Source organism: Hevea brasiliensis, unplaced genomic scaffold, assembly GCF_030052815.1.
Source record: "Hevea brasiliensis isolate MT/VB/25A 57/8 unplaced genomic scaffold, ASM3005281v1 Scaf25, whole genome shotgun sequence".
NCBI lineage: Eukaryota > Viridiplantae > Streptophyta > Magnoliopsida > Malpighiales > Euphorbiaceae > Hevea > Hevea brasiliensis.
In genome coordinates, this window is record NW_026614751.1 from 206,900 (window position 1) to 230,363 (window position 23,464).

Genomic DNA, 23,464 nt, shown 5'->3' on the forward strand with positions numbered 1-23,464 from the left:
TTGCTCAGAAGTATTATCAGTACATGGCATGATAAAATTAAATTCATATTTCAGTGATTCTACCTGTCCCAAAAAACTAGACATATCTTGTTGATTTTGTTGTAGATGAACCATATCTGATACTACCTTATAAATACGCTGCACATCATTTATATATAAGGTTTTCTCCTTAGTCCATACTTTGCAACAGTTTTTACAAGACTAAAAAATATTAAGTAATTTTGGGTCTATAGAATGCCATAAGAGACTATATAATTGAGCATCAATCTTAGTCCAATTAGCTCTATTTGTTAAAGCTATATCTATGGCGTTTTTTAACCAATTGGTCATCATACCCTTACCCCATAAACCATAATTCCACTGATGTAACTCAAGACATATAATTTTGACTTCCTACTAACTTAATAATAGTAATAGCTGGTGAATTACCAATAGAAGAAAATATGGGTTTGAGAATCTCAGAACCTCTGTTGGAGGCTGTATTGGAGGACTCCTCAATCTCAGACATGTTGGCAAGAGAAGCACACTAAAATGTTACTTAGAAATACGTTAGAAAAGCCTACTGTATGAAAAGGTAGCGATAAAAAAGTGAGAAACAGGTGATAGGACTAGCGTGGTTGAGGTCGCCTGAGGCCGGCGAGTCAACGAGAAGAAGCGCGTGTGCCGGAGTCTTTCACCGGCGATCAGTGGAAAGGCCGATCTTGGGCTATGTAATCCACTAAGTTATGCTGTGATAGCCACGGACTGTTAAAAAGTGATAGGAAAAAGAGGGAAAGTTCCTCCCTATGAGGACTTTGTTTCAGATTTCAAATCAGACCCATCGAGGGCTCTAATACCATGTGAAAAATAGAACAGAAGAATAATATTCCCTCAAGACAATGGTGTCAATTTATAAACTGCACAAAACAACTAAATAGGAAATACAATCACAATTAAATACATAATTATAACCACGATTCTAGCACCTAAACATATTCACACAATCACTACAAATACACATATCCTAGCTATTTATGGTACGTATCTTAACAAATATTAATTCACCAAAGGCGCTTATCTATTTACATGTTATGTTGCTGAACTTCAATCTTCAATTGTTACTATTTTTCTGAAATAGAAGGGTCTTGGAAGAGGGCCAAAAGATGTCTGCACGTGCAATTATTGCTTGGTGGAGGTGCAATGGCAACATCTTTTTTACTCGAGGAACATTGGCTTAGAGTTAGCATTGTCTGTGATCTGCCATTGAAATATTTTGCAAAACTGGTTTAATATGTTCAAAAGGTTGATTCAAGAGGCATGTATGAAGATGTTGTGCAAATTATAATGCCTTTAGAAAATGATGTTTCTGAGCCAGTAGCAACAAGTAAGCAACAATATAGGAGTCACTTTGGTAAATATTTCTTTTTTGGAGCTGTTAGCTAGATAGCTAGTTAGCCTGCCCCTCATCCTCCTTTGCCTTCTCTTAGTTTGATCTATTTTAATATTACTATAGCTTTTTTTATTGACAATGTTTTGATGCATTAAATCGATGGCATAACTATCTTCTTTTAATAATTGTTGTGTATGCTAAATATTTGGTGTGAAGTGATCATTCTTTTTACTGTATTCTTTCATTATATTTCAATTGTCCAAGTTCTATCTTAGTTCTTGCATAATTTATTTTATTTTTTGTTTCTTAAGTTGCCACTACTATGATATTATGATGAACAGATATGTTCTGACACTTCAAATTATTCTTGTTCTTATTGTTCCTTCTTCCCCTTCTTTTATCCCCTGGTTCTTTTAGCAACAAGATTTAGATTTTGCTATGGCTATATACTGTAATGTTGGCTTTGGCTTGAGATAGAATCTTTTATCGGCTTTTGTGTTTGATGGATTTGGGGGTTGAATTTATAAGATGTATCAGGTTTCTATAGTTAAATGTTGTTAAGAAAGGTGGAAATTTAGCGCTTATCCTATATTGCAAATCAATTAAGAAGTTAATGGCTGAACATAAAGCTTAAATTAAGTTGTCTAATTCTCTGCATTTTCATTGAGACTAAAATGGAAAGTTTGGAAGTGTGGAGACTAAAACTAATATCTTGTAAATTTGGAAAAAATTTTGTTATCTAATAAATAATTTTTATATGTGGATGAATATGCCTCAGAAATAATGTGTATTAGCAGCTCTACCAGCACAATTTTACCTATTATTTCTAGACCTTCAGGAGTCCTCTCTTTATTTATGTTATAGTTGTTTCTCTTATTAAAGTGGCAATCAGAAATAAAAATATAAAAAAAAAAATCAATTCTCACTCTTGCTTCTCTTTTTATAGGATAATTAGTAAGTCAATTTCTTTCGTAAATAAATTTACTAATGAATCCTGAAATTTAAGTATTTCTATGTATCAATTATGAACCTTTTAGTTAATGTCATATTGATTGCTCATTGTTCAATGTAGAAAGTTCTAAGCATACCCCAGATGTTGAAGAGGTTTCGAGACCAAGGGGAGGAGAACTTTCTAAAATCCTGATTGAACTTAAAAGTGGTGATTGGATTGCTAAAATAGTTGCCTGGATTGGGGATAGAATTATTTCCATTGAGCACCTTCCTTCAGGTAATGATCATATTTTGGTGAAAGCATTCCTTTTAAAACCGGGGCTGGGACCTCCATTTTTATCATATAATTTTATCACATAAATATTTAACCATTTAATTAATTTTAACAAATCATTTAGTCATGAGAGTTAATATGTGTTGAAATTATGTAATGATTGTTTTATAATATTAGATATCTTATATATATATATATATATATATATATATATATATATATATATATATATAAACATGAAATTATAAATAAATATAATTTAATCTAATAAACTCCCATATGTGACTATTCATTTTCTTTTTAGTGATTTTTCATTTTAAGAAAAGTTATTGAATTATTTTTCTTCAAGAAAAAAGAACTTGCATTTAAAAAACTAATAGGGTAACATATCAATGGTTACAAGCCTAGCAATGAACAAAGTCGCATATCCCATATGAATAGTTTCAATCCTATTATACGGGAATGCATGTGAAATCTATCATTAATGGTTATAATACACTGTTGTACGTATAATAGAAATTAATTAAAATTAAAATTGAGAGACAACTAATTTAGCTAATGCATGAGCAATAGAATTAAACTCTCTTTATTATGTGGATGATGAAATTTGTATAATTGTAATACAAACATTATATAATATCTATAAATTAATAAGTATTATAATACATATGATAAATTATTGAATGTTTTTGATGTATGTGTGCATTCACTCACAAAATAGTGATTATACACTCCTAAATTTAAGGAACAACTGTTTTTTGTTTTTAATAATACATAGTGTACGCTTATAGTCTATATATATATATATATATATATATATATATATATATATATATATATATATATATATATTTATATAAAGTAAAGAGGTATTCCCAATAAAATGATATGTGACACATTTTTTGAAAAACTTGTCACATCTCACATTCTATAAATACTCTCTTTTATACTAATTATTATTTAATTTTTAATTTTTCTTTTAATTATCATAATTATTTACAATATTACCTTAACATTTGTTATTTAAATTATTATTTTCTTTAAAATTTAATTTCAAATCATAATTTAAATTTTTAATTAATTTTTAAAGAAAATAATAATTTAAATCATAAATGTTAAGGTAGTATTATAAATAATAATGATAATTAAAAGAAAAAAAATAATTAGTATAAAATAGATGAAATGTGAAATGCTCCATTCAATGTACCTTACATCAATTAATACTCTCATGGTTGCACTATTGTTGGAGTTATATTGGTTCTCTTTCTCTTATCGCGTTAATTTCTTTTCTTTTTTAAGAACTATAATGCATAGTGGGCTTTTATTTAATCTACCTTTAAATTTCAGTTCTAATTAACATTTGAGGTAAAATAAATTTGGGCAAAATTTTTCTTGGTACATATTTTTCCTCGACTTTTATTAGTTAAACTTAAATGAAGATTGGTATTTGCAATTTTTTTGAATAGCATGACTACTAATATACTAGGATAAATTTTGACAATTATCCCTTAACTTATCTAGTTGTAACATTACAGTTCCTCAACTTAAAAATATAACATAAAACCCCATCAACTTTTAAATTTTGCACAGTAAAATCCTTCTAACCTCCAATTACCAGTTTTTCAGTTAGACGCTGACCTAGACAGTTCCAGCATAGAACTTAGTTAGTATTTCTCTTTTCTCTCTCAAGCTATATGTAAATTGAATCCTTTTTCTCTCTATAAACAGAATAATTTTTTATGCATAAAGAGAATAATTTTACACTTTGCATAAGAGAGAAGAGAGAAATATTGACTAAATATCATACGGGAGTTATTCACATCAGTTTCTAACTGAAAAATCAGTAATTGAAAGTCAGAGGGATTTTACTATGCAAAATTTGAAAGTTTAGGGAGTTTTATGTTACATTTTAAAGTTAAAGAACTGTAGTGTTATAACTATACAAGTTCAGGGACAGCTGTTGAAATTTATCTTAATATACTAATAGTTGGTAGAAATGGTGAAGAGGAGGAGTCATGGGTTGAAATTCAAACAAAGATCATGGCATCTGCATCTAATTTTAGAAAAAAAAAATTTGCATGGTGAGTTTTACTCAAAGTGTTAGACAATTACATTTGATAACTTGTGTAGTTTTTAGGTGATAAATTTTAACAACTATCCCTGAACTTATATAGTTATAGCACTACAGTTCTTTTAAAATGTAACATAAACCCTCTAAACTTTTAAATTTTGCACAGTAAAATCCCTCTGACTTTCAATTACTGATTTTTCAGTTAGAAACTGATGTGAATAGCTCCCGCATGACGCTTAGTCAACATTTCTCTCTCATCTCTTATGCAAAGTGTAAAATTATTCTCTTTACGCATGAAAAATTATTCTGTCTCTAGAGAGAAAAATGATTCAATTTACACATGGCTTGAGAGAGAAAAGAGAAATAATAACTAAGCTCCATGCTGGAACTATCCAAGTCAGCGTCTAACTGAAAAACTAATAATTAGAGGTTAGAGAGATTTTACTATGCAAAATTTGAAAGTTGATAGGGTTTTATGTTATATTTTTAAGTTGAGGGACTGTAATGTTACAACTAGATAAGTTTATGGATAATTGTCAAAAGTTATCTAGTTTTTAGGTAACTTCTAATTGTTTCTTTTTTGTCTTATTTTTTGAATATCTTTTTGATAGGGATTTATGCTGCATATCTGTATTTAGGAACTATTTTTATGCCCCAGTGGGCCTTAGGTTATGAACAATGCTGTTAGAGTTATGATTATGATAAGAGGGTTCGCGAGGTACGGTGTTGATGCATGTCAGTATGTTGACCACTATGGGATCTCAAGCTAGATTGTTTTTATTTATTTATAACTATGGAAAGTCAAGTTTTAATAGTTCCCTTTTGCAAAGTTTTGTTGATAGTTTTTACTATGAGCCTTTGATAGTTAGACATCATATATCCTTTTTTCTTGTTGTTGAGCCTTTTGCACTTGCAAATTGCCGAAACATTTAGGAAGAAGGGCATTCTTTGTGATATCTTATGGATGGACATTGACTACATGGATGGTTTTCACTGTTTCACATTTGACCAGGTATGTTTCCCTTACATCCTTTGGATGATAAATTCATCCCTAATTAAATTGAAATGTTAGGTTACTGCATGGCTAAATACTTCTCATTTTTTTACCTTGAATAAGCTCAATATGATCATATTTTCCTTGCCTCATTGCTTCTTGCTACATATTCACTGTTAGACAATGTTGAAATTTGCCACTTATGGATGAATGAAGAATGATAATTTTTCGCAGAGCATATTTAGTGGGTTGCATGACCCAAACAAAGGACGTGCTGATTTCCTAAGACAATAGCAATTTACAATTTGAGATGATCTCTCCATATTTTGACCAATCTTCTATAGTCGATAGAAAAGCAAAACGCACCTCCTTGCAATCAATCTCTACATATGATAACCTTAATTACATATAGAGATATATAATTGTATTAAAATTATATATATATATATATATATATATATATATATATATATATATATATAGTCCTTTTTTTATTAAATTCTAATTCAATATCATTTTGATACGGTTATAATTCGATTACAGATAAATAATCAAAACTGAACTAAAACAATAAATATAAATTCAGTTTAATATAGTTCGATTCTTACAATAATAGTTTTTCGATTCTGATATAATTTGGTGTTATTTTTTGAAACCCTAAGACCATGCACTACCTTTATATCAAATGATTTATAGGTTATAATAATATTTTTATATAAATTTGTGTTAAATTTAATTACTTAAATTAAAATTAATTTAATTAATCTTGAAAAATTAATATTCAATAAAAATAATTCTAACTTAATAAAAATGTTTTATATATTTTAATATTTAAGCAGTTTTTTTATTGCTTAGTTTAAATATATAGTAATTGTAATTCAATATAAATAATTTATGGTGTTTAATATATTTTAAATTATAAAAAAATTGTGATAAAAAGTTAAATATTTATATTTTAATAAATATTAAATATTATAAATTAAGAATAACTTGTATTCATCACAAAAGTTTTTATACCTATATCGAAAAAAGTTCAAATCTTAATAAAATAAGAATTAAGACATATTTTTTTCTTTTTTTTGCATCATGTAAAATTTATTTTATAGTATCATATTATGAATATAATATAAAATTTCAATCTGTAACACCCTCACTGTATCCATTCCGTACATTCTACTGTTCCGCTGACCGGTGTCGGTCCGGACAGCTAGAACGTCTGAAAGAATATTTAAACTAAAGTGAGGAATCATAATTAATTCAAATATTAATAAGAAAAATTTAGGAAAAATTTTAGAAATAAAATACAACCAAGTTAAATGAGCCGGTGCCCTAGCGATAGGTAACTCAGTGGGAAGTTGCGGTTCTCACAACTAGGAGCCTTAGACCCAGGAGAAAATTCATAAAATACTTTTTGGGACTCTAGAGAAGAGTCATTGAGGATTCTATGGCATTAGAATGAAAAGAAAATGCTTAGAAAAATTTTTCAATCGGTACAGACAATTTTAGTCTGTTAAGCCAAACGGAGGACATTTTGGTCATTTCGCCTTCAGAGGTGATTTTTGGCCGACTTATCCAGTTAAGTAAATAATTATTATGACATAAAATTTGAATAAATATTGCTAAAAATTAAATTGAAAATGAGTAGAGAAGAGAAGAAAAGAAAATGAAAGAAAATGCTAATTATGACATCATATGATGTTATTAAAAACTTACCCACCAATCCCCATTAGATAACCACTTAATTAACTAATAAAAGAGGATAAATGAGACCAAAAATTGGAAAAGCAAGATGCTCCTTTCTTCCTCAACATTCCAGCCGTAACCCATTTCCCCAATCCAACCTCCATGAAAGCTTAAGGTAAGTTTGGAACCACCCACCAAATCACCTTGAAACCACTACCTTGCTTCACAAAAAAGTAATCTTACATCTTGAACAATCTCTAGCCAGCAAAAAGAAGAAGAAAGAAGGAAGTTTTGGATACTTGGAATAGTTAGCAAAAGAGGTTAGTGTCCAAATCTTTGATTCTTTCCTTTAAATTTTTGTTAGAATGCAAATTTGAACTAGGATATGTGTAAGTTCATTGAAGATAAAAATGTTAAGGTGTTACCCTATTTTTGGCAGCCATGGATTTGTTGTGGTCTTGATGGTTTATTTGGATTAAATGAGTGAATGGGCTACCCTTGATATGATTGTATCACTCAAAACATTAGTTTATGAGTTTAGTGCAAGAAAATGTAACTTTGGAATGTTAGGGTTAGGGTTTGAAACTCAAATATGTGAGTAGATATAATTGGACACAAAATGATGTTGTAATGGTCAATTAGTGACCATTTGAATGTGTGTGAGGAGGAATTGAAGTGAGTAAGGATAACTAAGTTGACCTTAGGCATGCTACCCTTGATGACCTGCAGGACTGGTTGTGAGTCTAGCAGGTTTGAGCAGCCATAAATGGAGTTGTATAGGTTCAATTGGTGCAAGGCCAATTGAATATGAAACTAGACACATAATGGCACAACTTTGGTGAAGAAACCCTGCCTAGAAAACCAAACCAAGTTGACCTAAAAATTACCCTAATCCGGGTGACTTGCATTCTGCCTGGGCAAAATGATCAAATGAACAGTGTTTATTCATTTGGTCATAACTCAGTGTAGAAAGGTCCAATTGACCTGATATTTTACCAGCAGAAAGCTGAGACATATACTTATAACTTTTATGAAGAATACAAATCCAAATTCTGACCATAACCTAGTCAAATTGCCAACTAAACTTAGGTTATCAAATCTGGCAGAACCAGTTTTGCCCAGAATTTTGGATTCTGTCCAATCCGGCCAGTTATGGTGTTTAGGCCATAACTTGAGCTACAAAACTCTAAATGGAGTGATTCAAAAAAAGAAATGTAACTAGACAAAAAAAGAAACAACTTTCATGAAGACAGTTTTACCAAATTCCTACTGTACAAATGACCAATGGAACAGTAAATATGAGGCTTGAAATCTGAAAATTTTGAATAACTAACACTAAGCTTAGAAATGATATTGGCAACCAAAACCAACAATTTTAGAATGCAAAATGTGGTATGTTGGGAGTATTAGAACCAATGTATCTATTGTCTATGCAAAAGTCAATATTTTAGTTGACTAATAAAATGAATAGTAACACCTAAACTTAAATTTCAAAAATTGTACAATCTAAAAGTGTAACATGCCCTAGTACACCTAGTAAGATTGGTTTGGATAAGTTGACATGCCAATAGGGTTCAGTTAGCAGTACTACACATGGCATTATGCCTTTCTGTGATTTCATGGCTTTTAGCCATTCTGACATTGTGTTGAGACTTGGCCTTGTGCCTAATGTTATTACAACTTATTAGCTATTCTATTGCACATCGGGAGACACATATGTGACCGATGGTGTGACAGCCCGAGGTACTTGATACCCAGTGCTAGTTTACCCATTTATCCAATCCAGTCATCCAGTATAGGTTACTTGGGCAACCAAAAATGAAAGTGGATAAATTTAATAAAATTATAAATATAACAAGTACATAATAAATAAGACTACAAATAATTATAGAAAAATTATCTTCGTAAGCCATCAGAATATGCACTGCATATTTATTTTTCTGTTTTTTTTTTAATTTTATTATTGGCACCATTAAGCATTATTGCTTAGCGCGTTGCTTTTGCCATGCGTAAGTTCTGGAGAGACCGACCGAGAGCCTAGTAAACCACAGATTGGGTGAGACCTTCTGCAGCTCTGCATAGTGTCCGTGTCACCTCACCGACATCAGTGCATTGGTAGGACACTAGGTTTCATTTTGGGTATTTTGTAATTAACTTTTATTTTCTCATGTGTAATTAAGACTTATGTAATGTATTTTAGTATTGATGTAAATAGTGAAAATTATGCTTTTGAATGAAAAAGTGAATATTTATTTATGACTTTTACATAAATATCATATGAACTGAATGATTAAGAAATGAAAATGTTGTTGAAAAATATTTAGATTTTGTTGATGAAATGGAGTTTGGGATTGATTGATTGAAAATTTATGAAGTGTTTTTCACAGGTTCCGAAGAACTGTTTTCTCCATTTTTAGCCGGTACTCTGCCAGATTTTCTATAAAACTTGCGGAACCTCAAATAATTTATGATTTCAATAAATGACTAAAATGAATTATATTTCGCAAATTATACTTCATAACTATGAAAAAAATAAATTAGGAAGGATAAAATTATTTGAAATAAAATATGGTATTCTGGTACATTGTGTGGCATATCTTGCTCGGCTACACTGTAGACGGGTAAGGGGTATCACACAATCCTTTAAGGCCTTTATATGAAATATAATATAAAAAAATGCATAATATGAAAACAAAATTATGGAAATGCCCGTAAATTGATTTAAAATGTTAGAAGTAAGGATTGCTCCTCGTATCTCCGCTCCATGGAAAATTGAAGACAGGGGGTATATTAATGGATTTATTTCTTTTTTTTTTTGTTTTAGTTTATCATTATATAATATAAATTTATTTATTAAAAAATAAATTATAAATATAAATTTTACACATAATCTTAATAATATATTAACATTTTTCTATTAAAAACAAAATATTTAAATACATAGATGCATAAAAATAAATTAATTTTTGCTATTTTTACAAAAGAATTTCCTTTGACTCTATAAGCAGTACAAGCCATAGCCACTTGTATAATATTTAAAGTTTGATACTCTGATAGACCATCTAAATTCTACTCATAAATATTTTCACCATCATATTTAACTTGAGTAATTTAACTTTTTTCTTCAAATTGTATATCAGAAGAAATGGGTCTTGAATAATAATTTTCAGTCTTAAATAAATTATATTATAATATTAGTTTATTAATAATGCAATCCTTGTAGTTTTTTACTATTATTTTTATTTTTCACGGGTTATTTTTTTTTATTTGAGTTAATTACTTCTTATAAAATTTTATATTTAATTAAAATTAAGTATAATTAGGATTAAAAATTTTAAATTTATATATACTCTAAAATTAAAATTTTAAATTTATATATATTTTAAAAATTAATTTAAATAATAAAAATATAATTATAATTAATTTAAAGGATAAAGAGCATTATTGGCAATCCCAATTTCTCCAAAAATAGATGTATAAATCATAATTTAATATTATAAATTAACTAAAAGAATAATTTATTAATAAAAATTAAATTATAAATTTAATAATTAATCAATTTTAAAAAATGGTCTTAAAGGAAAAATATCATAAAAAATGAAGTTAAAATACACAAGCTTTTATAAAATATAAATGTTACAAAAAAAAAAAAGTGAATTTCTGTGTACTTAGTTAATTATTAAAAAAAATGGATCAATTTTTTTAAATGAAAAAATTGATCGTACAACTATAATTATTATTTTATAAAATTTTATTTTAAATTATATTAAAAAATTTAATTAAATAAAATTTAAATATAGACATATTAAAAATTTTTAAATAAAATAAAATAAAATTTAAATTTAAGTAAAAAATCAATCTAATCAATTGAGTTTAAAATTTTTAAAATAAAAATAATTATTAAATTATTTTTGAATTAATCAAAATAGAGATTTCAAATCCAACTAATTAAGTTTATTTAAATGTTTTTTAATTTTTTTAATATCATTAATAATATAAAGAAAATTCTACTTATTTTAAAATTAATTTTTATTTTTATTAATCAACTAAATTTAATTATTTATTATTATAATTAATTTTAAATTACATATTTCATTTTTACGGTATTTTTACCCAATGTTCTCCTCCTCCATCTCGATGCCCAAATTGTGAGCCTATGCCCTCCGTCTGAAAATTCTTCAGACACTTCGAATTGAGGATTAGCTCCAAACCTATCCTTCCTTTATCGAAACCGAATTCGCCGAGGAAATGAGTACAACGATTTACATGTTGTTGCGTCATAGATGTGGAGAAATGGTTCTCTCTATGTATGAAATCAAGATCCCAAAAGATGAAACAGCGGAACCTCATCATCTCTCTGCGATTCTTGAATTTCCGGAACGAGAATACCCCAGAGGAATGTGCTCCGTCCAGTTGGGGTCTGAATTCTACTTTCTTGGTGGGGAACACGACTTGGAGGATCCCAGGGCTCCTTTTGATCAATGGTTCCCAAAAGATGTGTATATCTTTGACCCTATTGACGGCAAAGGTTCGATGAAAAGGGGTGTGTCTATGAACACCGGAAAAAGTAATCCATGTGCAGTTGTGGCTGATGGTAAGATTTTTGTTCTTAGTGGCAGCATTCCTGCTGACATCACTCTACCTTGTTATAACGAGAAAGGGATGCCCGTCGATGATTCTGTCAGATTCTTTGAATGCTTTGATCCTGAGAGCGATAAATGGATGGTTCTTGATGATCCGCCAATAGATATTCCGACCTGGTGGCACTTCTCCTTTGTTGGCGGAAGGTTTATTTTCTTTGTTGGCCGTGATGCAGACCATTTCAGGGTACTTTCAGTCTTCAATCTGGACACCTTAGAATGGACATCCTCGACGAAGTTGGAGAAAGAGAAGATTAATGCTGACGATTTTCTCACTTTTACTGCAGTTGGGGAAGATAGCAGCGACAAATACCTTTATGGTTTGCATGGACTTCTCCACAACCGTATCTTAAGGTCAGGGCCCTTGTCTAATATAGACCAAAATCCAAGAATGTTCAGCAGCCTCCCAATCAAGACTATATCAATGAGGGGAGAAGTTGACTCTTTTTATGACTTGGATTGTAGCAGTTTTATTTTGCACTTGGGGAATCAGCGTTTCTGTTATCTGCACACTGGGACTCCTCATCCTTTTGGATATCATGTTACTATTGAAGATGATTACCCCCGCACTCTTAAATTGTTTGTCTTCGAGGAAACCAACTGCAGTGCATCCGAATTTAATCCAAAAATTGTTTATTCTGCCAGTTTTGATATCAAAACTTCATTCATTAATAAGGGTGGTATCATGAACTGCCATATCCTTAGCCCAGTAAGCTTTTAATTTTGTGTTTTTGTTACTGTAAATGATACATCTTTGCTTGTTCAGAACCATCCAACTTGTTACTGTGCTGAAATGGCTTAACCGTGCTGTAATTCTTTTCTGATGGGATCATTTTGGTTTTAGCTTGTATGAGGAAATTTCATCTGTTGCATCTTCAGTGCTTCTTTTTTATTTGTGTAGTATTTTTTTTTTGGCTTTTGTTGGAATTTGATAATGGTTGTGCAGGGAGAGAAGCATGAGAGCATGAAGAGGAAACAAGAAGATAGCTGGAAGCATGAGAACATGAAGAGAAACAAGAAGATAACTGGAAGCATGAGAGCATGAAGAGGAAACAAGAAGATAACTGACAAAGTAAGATTAGATTATTGTTTGTTTCCTTCTTGCCTTCCCCTTTGTTAGGGTTTGAATCCCTAATGAGGCAGTTATAGGTAACTGGGAAAGAAAAGAATTAGGAAGAAAAGAAATAGAGAATTTAGAGAGAGTTAATAGCAGAGATAGAGAGAAGAAAGAATTAGAGAGATGAGAACTTCAGTTATCATTTCAAGTGTTCTTTCTACTTATTTATACAGCGTCAGCTAGCTTCAGTCATTCTAACTGAAGTAGTTACAGCTGTTCTTGTCTAGATGACTCCTCTTAACTACCTCTATAACAGTTCATCCTCTTAACTATTCTCTAGACTTCTTCCTTCTGTACTTTTTCCTCACATATGTAACAATCTTTAGCACCTTCTTGCCCCAAGAAGGGTGCAAAATTTGGAAATTTGGACATGATGAAAGAGGCATCCTCCCATGTTGCTGAATAGTGAAGCTATTTGATGAGAACTTTTGAGACTGGTAGGCTGTTCCTGGTGATAACGCTTGACTGCAATGCTTTTTCAGGGGCTACCTGCTGTAGTTCTTGCAACACCAGAAGCTCAATGTTAGAGGGGAATAGAGGTAAGAATAGAAAGCAGAGAGAATAGAAGGGAGAGACTGTATTCTTGCTAATTCCTGGAATGAATTACAACAAGGTGACAGTTGAAGTATTTATAAACAATAACTGTCTTGTAAATACTTCAGCTGACTATTCTAGTTAACACAACAGAATTAGTTACGCTTCCTGCTAATTACTAACTCCTCAACTCTTCTAGAATTCCTAATCACATCTTATTCTTATATTTCCTCCTATAATATGTAACAATACCCCCTCCTCTAGTATTTTCTTGTTCCCAAGAAAGTGGAACTTCAGGGAACTGGCCTTCAGTAAAGCACTATCCTCCCAGGTGGCATCTTTTGCCGACAGATTAAGCCATTTTATAAGCCCTTGTTCCACATGCTGGTCCCCTCTCATGACAACTCGTCCACAATACCTGCTCAGGAGCCACTTGAATGTGATCATCTTCCATAATAGGCCAATCGGTAGCAACAAAAACACCATCTCCCACCTTCTTCTCATGCATAGACGCATGAAAAAACAGGATGAATAGCAGATGTTGGAGGCAAATCCAGGTGATAAGTCACCTTCCCAACTCTTGCCAAATTTCTGTATGGCCCATAAAACTTGGCAGGCAGCTCAAGGACTTGTCTTACATCAATTTGAGTTTGCCTGTATAGCTGGAGCTTCAAATAAACCCAATCCCCAACACCAAACTCCCTATCAGTCCTCCTTTTGTCAGCCTGCTGTGTCATTCTGTTCTAGGCCACTTGTCAATTCTCTTTCAATAGATGCTTAAGCTGCTGCCTCTCTTTTAATAACTTCCTTACAGCTCCTACTAATGAATCAACTGAAGAATCTTCATGAAATGTGGAAGGAGCATACCCATACGATGCATCAAATGGAGTCATTTGAATAGCATTGTGAGAAGATGAATAGTACCACCATTTTGCCATAGGCAACCAAGACCTCTAATTTGTGGGCTTTAAATGGACCATGCCTTAAATTGGTTTTAACTCCCACATGCATTTTGTCTCTGTAACACAGAATCCCATTTTTCACCTAACACCCAGAAACAGCATCCTTATCCAATGACAGCCTCTTAATTAAATCAGAGGCTCTCCCATAAATAGCAATCAACTTTTGCATCCAAGTAAGAATTACCACTGAATACATAGAATAAAAGTGGGTACCCACATCAATAGACCTCCTGGATAAAGCATCTGCCACCTTATTTTTAATACCCTTCCTGTATAGCATTTTATAATCCAGTTCCAACAACTTGACATACCTCTTTGCTGCAGATTATTATTTAACTGTACAAAAGTGGCATTAATTTCGGAGTGTCCACCAAAGTGAGATTTATGATAAAGAGCCAGTAGATGCTCTTTTAAATTCCTATTACTCCCTACATACAGCTTATCCTTATAAAGCAAGAGGCTATCCTTATAAGAGTACCCAGGATGAGCCTGCTTATCTATTGAAAGATGAGATATTAATTCTGCTGCTTTAGGATCCCCATCATAATTGTGAGACAATTGAGTCATCCAAGTAGAGTGCAAGGAGGCATGAAGAGTGTAATTCAGCATCTGCTACTGCAGGTTTTCTAGACAACGCATCAGCAACTTTGTTATCTACACCCTTTCTACACAAAATCTTGTATTGCAACCCTAATAATTTAGAAACACCCCTTCATTGCGAGTTGGTATGCAATATTTGCTCCATCAAGTGCTTAATACTCTCATGGTCAGTCTTAATAAAAAATGGACCTTGCTCCAAGTAATATCTATACTTGGAGACAACAAAAGTAATGGCCAACAACTCTCTCTCACAGACTAACAAGGCCTTTGTTTTGGGACCAAATGCCTTAGAGAAATATGCAATGGGATGCCCTTTCTGTTGCAAGACTGCCTCCATCCTAGAACCACTAGCATCTATTTCAAAAGTAAATGGCTTAGAGAAATCAGGAAGTGCTAATACTGGTGCTTGAAACATGATTGTTCTAAGATTATCAAATGCATATTGAGCTGCATCAGTCCATTGGAAAGCATCCTTTTTTAACATATCAGTAAGAGGTTTACTGATTATACCATAATTGTGGACAAATTTTCCATAATACCTTCTCAATTCTTTCACTGATTTAGGGGTTGGCCAATACGTAACAGCTTGAATCTTGGCAGGGTCTGTGGCAACTCCCTTTCCAGATATATTAAGGCCCAAATAATCTATCTCAGTTTTGCTAAATGGACACTTACTGAGTTTGGCATACAGCCGTTGTTGTTTCAACACTTCAAACACTAATTCCAAGTTTTGCAAATGTTGTTCCCGTGATGAGCTATATATGAGGATATCATCAAAGAATACTGACACAAACTTCCTCAAATAGGGTTGAAATATGTGATTCATAAGAGCCTGAAAAGTGGCAGGGGCATTTGTTAGCCCAAAGGGCATAACAGTAAATTCATAATGCCCATGATGGGTCCTAAAGGTTGTTTTATGAATATCAGGTGGACTCATCCTGATTTGGTGGTAACCTGCCTTTAAATCAATCTTAGAAAAGATTAAAGCACCATGAAGCTCATTTAAAGGATCATCAATTATTAGAATTGGGAACTTGTCTTTAATAGTGAGGTCCTTTAACTTTCTATAGTCAAAGCAAAACCTCCAAGAACCATCCTTTTTCATACAAGAAGTCTTGGAGAAGAATAAGGACTGGTGTTGGGTTGTATGTCCTCATTTTGTAACATTTCATCCGCCAATTTCTCTATTTCTGCTTTCTGAAAATGAGGGTACCTATAGGGCCTAATATTCACAGGTTCTGCTGTTGGTACAAAGGGAATAGAATGACTGTGACTTCTAATTGGTGGTAAGGTCTTTGGATCTTCAAAAATACACTGATACTTATTTAATAGATTCTTTAATTCAACTGAATTAGTATCAGGAGTATTTGAAACAACATTACCTACTGTAGTAATTTGAATGCAGTTGAAGGTGATCGAGATAGTTCCACACAGAATAAAGGAGTTTGAAAATCCTTCCCTTGCTTTTGTAAGAGCTGCTGATAACTCAAACAATTCAGTAGCTTGGATTGAAACCCCATATCACTAACTCCCTGCAATATTATCTCCTTCCCATCCTTCTTGAAACTCTGGTCTATCTTTGGAGGTTTGGGAGCATAGGGATAACTTTGACAAGGTTGATTAAATTTATAGGTGAGAGGTGCTGAAGGTGAGAAAGTGTTAGATCTGACATTAGCTTGGTAGAGTCTAGAGTAAGGAGTGGGTTTCTTGGTAGAATTTATGAGTTGTTCTTGCAATCTTGCAACCTCAATAGCTTGAGAAAGATTAACTGGTTTCATCATTTTAACCATGGGTCTAATGTCATTCCTTGATCCACTAATAATGCTTGACCAAAAAAAAAAAAAAAAAGGAAGCTTCCCCTAGGTTAGGCATAACTCTTTCCAACCTGATTCTCAATCTTCAAATCTATCTTGATACTCTTCAAGAGCGCTTTCTTGCCTTAATCTCATAAATTCTTCAACTACATCTCCTAATCCTTCATCCCCACACGTGCAACACAATTCCTTCTCAAAATCTTCTCTAAGAATGATCTCCATCACCCTTACCCCAATTATGATATGCATCAACTCTTTCTATCAAGAATAAACTTGCTATTCCCTTCCTCAGGAACGCCATACATCTCAAAATACTTAGTACATTTCCTTAGCCAAGCCCTAGGTTTTTTGCCATTAAAAGCAATCAATTTAACTTTTGGTAAAATCTTGGACATACCTTTTGCATCCATTGCAGATCCAGAGCTATTGTTATCACCTTTCTGAGTTACATTATTATTCTCCTTTGATGTGGGAATAATTCCCCTTCCCCCAATAGTAGCAACAGAGGCACCAGCTTCCTTATTGTCACCCTGATGCATTCCTCTGCTTTTTTCAAGTAGATTTCCCCCAATTTTGGATCACAATTCTTCCAGAAGAACATTTCTGGTATCAATTTTACCTCTTTGAACTCCTTGTTGCACACTTTGCTTAATTTCTTCTTTCAATTCCTTCTTATTCCTTCTGGTTTCCTCTTGCAAAGGCTTAATAACTTCCCCTAAATTAGAGATCCTTGATTCCTGAGTAACTGCTCCAGATCTAGTCACCTTCACGGTGTTTCGAATCTAAAAAGAAAGCTAATCCCTCACGCAACTTAGCTCTGATATCAAATTGTTATGGACCAGATCTGATACAATCTATAGATAGAGATTGGAACTCAAAGCAGAGAAGAAAAGATGAGATGAGAAGAGAATAGAAGAGTAAGAGAGAAATGTATTCTGTTATTGATTCTTGGAATGCCTTATTACAGAAGTTCTCTCCTTCATACAAGAGCAGTGTAACTGCATCATAACAGAGTGGCATAATGGCCTACAACAGATTCTGTTGCTAGTAAAGTATCTTTCCCTCCAATTCCTTAACTACCCAAGACTAACACTACTTATCATTATTCCTCTTTCTTCCCCTATAGTATGTAACTGATCACTAGCGAGATGGTCATCTTTATTAATACTTCGAAGATACACACAGACTGTTTTACACAATTTGCTCCAGTAAGTTTGTTCTGTGATTTTCTTCATCACAGAAATCACATCCGCTATGATAGATTAACTTTCTGTCATTCTATATGAGACTACCACAGGCTAACTAAAGCATCACTTAATTCTTCACCAGGCTACCAAGAAACACAAACCCAGTGCCACAAATAGAAACCCAAGAATCAGTAATCGAATCAAGCAGAAAATGCACAAGCTAGAGAGAGCAGCACCAAAAATAGTATGAAACAAAACCTGTAGTCACAAAGGATGAGCAGGAGCACTTTCAAGAAGTCACCAAATGGGGCAGTAGCACACTAGGGTGGCGTCCCCTCTTCAAGTCGACGAAGTAGGGGGAAGCCGGAGCGAAAACGATCGCCGAAAACAGCCTCACGTGTCGAATTGTGGGGCGAGGTCAATGGAACAAAAAGGGCACGGGAAGGCCATATGTTCTTCCAGGCACTGAATTCTAGGGGAAGGCCAGTTGATGGCCAGCGGTGCTTCTAGGGTAGGACGTGAGAACAAAAGATCATCTTATATGGGGGACCTCATTTCACATTGGGTTTGGTACACACAGATAGAGTTCGAAGACATAGGACTCTTGAGAGATTTCAAATCAGAGAACTAAAATTCGCAAAGACAAAAATATGCCTATACACTTGGCTATACAAGGAATACATAATAATTAGGAATATATAGTTGACTTTCCCTAACAGCTCTTAAGCATTGTTTTGGCGAGAATAAGCAGCTGATGCATTTAGTCATATAGCTACTGTTCTTCATGAAATGAGTGAACCTGTCATTGGTTTCGATAGGGTGAGAGATGATGATGATACTTGTTCTGACTTTGGTCCCATTTTCTAACTGGAAATTTCCTAACACGGTTTGTAGTTTAATGCATCCATAATCATAAGCATAAATAAAGTCATTAGGAAACTGTCATTAATTTGCAAGCACTTATTCTAGTGATTTGATATAATATGGTATTCTTGTGGTTCCACAATCCAAACAAGCTTCTATTTGAATACACTGCAGTGTTTCTGCCTTTGAGGAGACTTGCTTTGTTGTTTTTTTTCATATGGTGAATAATTGAACTACTTGTTTTGAAAACCTGAAGTGTTTGCTTGTGTAAAGATTGATGTACAAGAGTAGTGCCTGAATTGGAAATGAATAGGCTAATGAATTTGGAAGATAAAGATTTTAAGATCTGTGTTATCTTCTACTCATTGCATGGTATTCAAGAGGCATGATTATTCAGTTGTGTAAATTTTGATGTTGTGGCTATAAACACCCAGGGAGAGAATTTATTTACTCCTTGCATTTTCATTTTTTTCCCCTCTTTTTATTAATGGGAATCTTTTAAATCTTTTTTTTTTTCTATATAACATGGAAGGACATGGTGATTTTATTTTATATGATTGTCGTTGCATTAAACTGTATTATGCAATTTACTGTTAGAAAGTGATTATGTTTATAGCATTTCGTTTGTTTTAATTTCGTTTAATTTAACACAATTGTGAAATAAACTTTGCAGGGAATTTTGGTGGTGACCAAATGGAGATTGAAGCAACAATTGGTTAGAAATAGATCTACTATTTTGTGGCAGAGGCTGTAGCACATGCAACTTCATTCCACATATTGACATACATGCAAATTCATGTATATCTGATGGAGTCTTTCTTTAATATTTTGTTTTGAAGCTGGCTTTGTGTTTTAGTTGTTGCTTTGTAGGACTCTTGTAGTTGTTCCAACCATGGAAATGGTTTTAGTTTGAAATTTCTTGGACTTGGATTAATTTATTTTTATTTTTATTTTCTTGGCATTTCACAGCAGTTGGACTAACATTTTCAATGATGTTTATTCCCTATCTACAATCTAATAAGACGTTAGTTTGAATTGTTGCCTGAGTTCCATTGATGGCACCTAGTGATTCTAAATTAGGCAATCAAGAAAAAGTTTCATCTCTTGATCGTAAATTAAGATAGCACTGGCAAAGTAATTTTGGGTTGTAGTCAGGGCAACGTATTTAGAGATTCCCAGCGCCATACATTCGCCTTACAAATCCCTTTTGTATTCATTAAAAAAAGTCTTTCATATCCAAACCAAATTAGGAAGTTTATGGCATGATTCACGTCCAAATATAAGCAGTTTCATTTTAAAAATGTAGGTTTTCACGTGGAACACAGATTCATATGGTTATGGTTCTGAAACTATACCCTTGTATCAATCACATCCTGGGGTGCTGGCTATTCTTCCAAATGGTGGAGTTCTTGATGACACCACACAATGTTGTGAGGTAAAGAGTTGGCAAAACTGTTTAAAAATCTTTAAGCTCACTCTTATATCTTTACCTAATTTATCGCCAAAGCAGATTGATTTTAAGAAGGAATTAACTGTTCAATTCATTGTTTCAGTCTCATATCCTGTCATTACATTTGGTCCGTTTGCTTCACACACTACTGTCTTGAAATCTTTATCTCATGCAATTCGTAATTTACTTGACCCTTTTGGCTTTTTCTCTTTGAATCTAATTTGTCCTCTTTTAATGACTTTTTTAGTGTGCACATTGTGTTGGGATTATTGTTAGATTTACATTTATATTTCATTAGACATGCAATATATAGCTTATGGAATGAATTTAAGCTTTGAGAATTGACTGGTGAATATTGGGTGTCTTATTTTGATGTTAAGGAATGAATGTCAAGTGTGAAAAGGTATGCCTTTGTGTATGTTTGTGTGTATCAGTTTGCACTATGCATTTATATCAGTTTGCAATCATCACTGTACTAGAAAAATCCATTGTAAACAAAATAGGTTATAGAGTCTACAATAAGGGATGGGAAATTAGGGGACAAAAGAAAGAATGAAAGGAAGATAACTGGGAATATCTACTACCTTACTGTGTATGGCATCACCACTCCCCTGGTTTTCAACTATCTTTGTTTGATAAATGTCATGTGAGACAAATAAGACCTCTTTGTTTATGTTTCTGCCCTTCCCTCTCTGATTGGCAATGAGATTTGTGGATATATATATATTTGTATGTGAAGTGCGGGAGAAGTTCGTAAAATTCAAGAGACAGCTAATTGCAGGCCTACAGTAAGTTTAGTAGCTTATTAAGCTATGTCCACAACCTTTAAGCTCATAAAATGCTGTTTGTATGGAACATTTGCTTTCCCTTGCTATTTCTCAAAGTTCTGTTTAGAATAAGGGTGTTTGTGAGAAAAACCTTGAAAGTGCTATTGAATGGGGTTCTATGGGTCTAGTAGTAGCACTAGCTTTGTAAGCAAGCTGTCTAAACTATGGTCAATCCATAATCTTTTGGCCATTGTGTATCAAAATTTTTGCCTTCTGATATAATATTTCTTGTGTTTGGGATTGGGTATTTGTAATCGCAATGAAATGGGATAAATTTTAACAACTATCCCTGAATTTATCTAGTTGTAACATTACAGTTTTTCAACTTAAAAATGTAACATAAAACTCCATCAACTTTCAAATTTTGCACAGTAAAATCCCTCTAATATCCAATTACTAAGTTTTCAGTTAGACGCTGACCTGGACAGTTCTAGCATGGAGTTTAATCAGTATTTCTCTTTTCTCTCTCAAGCTATATGTAAATTAAATCTTTTTTCTCTTTATAGACAAAATAATTTTTCATGCATAAAGAGAATAATTTTACACTTTGCATAAGAGAGGAGAGAAATGTTGACTAAGTACCATGCGGGAGCTATTCACATCAGTTTCTAACTGAAAAATCAGTAATTAGAAGTAAGAGAGATTTTACTGTATAAAATTTGAAACTTTAGGGGGTTTTATGTTACATTTTAGAGTTAAAGGACTGTAGTGTTATAACGATATAAGTTCAAGGACAGTTGTTGAAATTTATCCCAATGAAATGACTTTATCTTTGTTGTAATAGCTATAATAGTTTTTACTCGCAATGACAAAAGGGATGTGCAATGGTTGGGTAGTAGAGGAAAGGAAGAGAGAGGGGAGGGGGGGGGGGGGGGGGCGGCAGTGGTTTGTTCTGTGTTAGGTGGCGTACCATAAAAGTGGTATATGGGTGGCTTAGGTAGTTATAGGTTGGAGTGTAAATTGTCTAACTTTTTATTTTCCATTTAAAATTGTGTGGATACCCATATCAATGTAACCCAAACAAACTCCAGTCTATCCATTTATGCATTTGGTTATAGATTAGTAGTGGTAGTGGTAGCACCTATTGATTGGTTTGTTTTTATTCATTTAATTTAATACTCATTTGTAGGGGTGTACTGTTTTGCAACTGGAGCCAAACTAAAATTCAATATTATTTTTCGGTTCAATTCATTAATATTTCGGTTTCAATTCAATTTAGTTATCGATTCTTCAGTCCCAGATCTATTTTGTACAGTTTCGATTCTTAAAAAAATTTTATGTTTTTTTTTTTTTTTTTTTTTTTTATATAAGAAGTCAAACATGAATTAGCATTTAGGGCATAATTGGTATTGCTATTGGAACCACTATTGAGAAAATCTCTTTTTTAAATATACTAATTTGAGAGTATTAAAAATAATTTAAAATCAAACCTGATCAGTTTTAATTATAAGAATATTAAAATAATAAAATAACTTTTTCTAAATTATTTTTTTCAACAGTATCTAAAATGGTGCTTTTATTCAGAAAAGCGATTTCGGTCCTTCAAATGCAATACCAAACAGGCACTTAAACTCTAAGATTGGTTTGGTTATTAACACACTATATATTATATAACATACCTTTTAGCTATTTTTAAATTTATAATCTTTAACTATATGATTCACATATATTTTAGAATTATGCATATTATATAATATTTGGGATTAAGGCTTAGTTATATATAATATAGTGGTACACGTATATCATATAATATACAACGTCTTCTTCTTCAACAGTTTGTATACTTTGCCCATTTTTTAAATAAACAACTACATTTTTGGCATTCAAATACTATTTCTATCTTTCTTAGTTTTGTTTTGAAAAAGGGAGTTTGTGAGCAAAACCTTGAAAGTGCCGTTGAATGGGTTTCTATGGGCATAATAGTAGGGCTGTGCAGTTTTCAGTTGGAACCGAAAAACCGAACCGAATAAAATCATTTCGGTTCAATCGGTTAGATTTTTTTAATTTTATCGGTTCGGTTCAGTTCGGTTTGAAAATTTTAATATATTCAGTTTTCGATTCGGTTTGATTTTTTATCGGTTAAAACCGATAAAACCGAATAGTAAAATGGCCCAAATAAATTTTCAG

General features: G+C 32.4%; 1 protein-coding gene and 1 pseudogene across 2 annotated transcripts; both read left to right on the top strand.

The window, feature by feature from the left end:
- The window catches only part of LOC131176803 (uncharacterized), a 167,102-nt pseudogene that overhangs the window by 80,077 nt on the left and 63,561 nt on the right, over positions 1 to 23,464 (top strand).
- Positions 11,436 to 20,021, top strand: LOC110668591 (uncharacterized). Of its 2 annotated transcripts, XM_021829917.2 has the most exons (3): positions 11,443 to 12,691; positions 12,929 to 13,054; positions 19,734 to 20,021. In XM_021829917.2, exons 1-2 carry the CDS (start codon positions 11,591 to 11,593, stop codon positions 13,025 to 13,027), a joined length of 1,200 nt encoding a protein of 399 aa, XP_021685609.2. In that variant the 5' UTR covers positions 11,443 to 11,590; the 3' UTR covers positions 13,028 to 13,054; positions 19,734 to 20,021. The 2 variants fall into 2 exon arrangements, with proteins under 2 accessions (XP_021685610.2, XP_021685609.2); XM_021829918.2 differs by lacking the exon at positions 19,734 to 20,021 and having other exon boundaries at positions 11,436 to 12,336.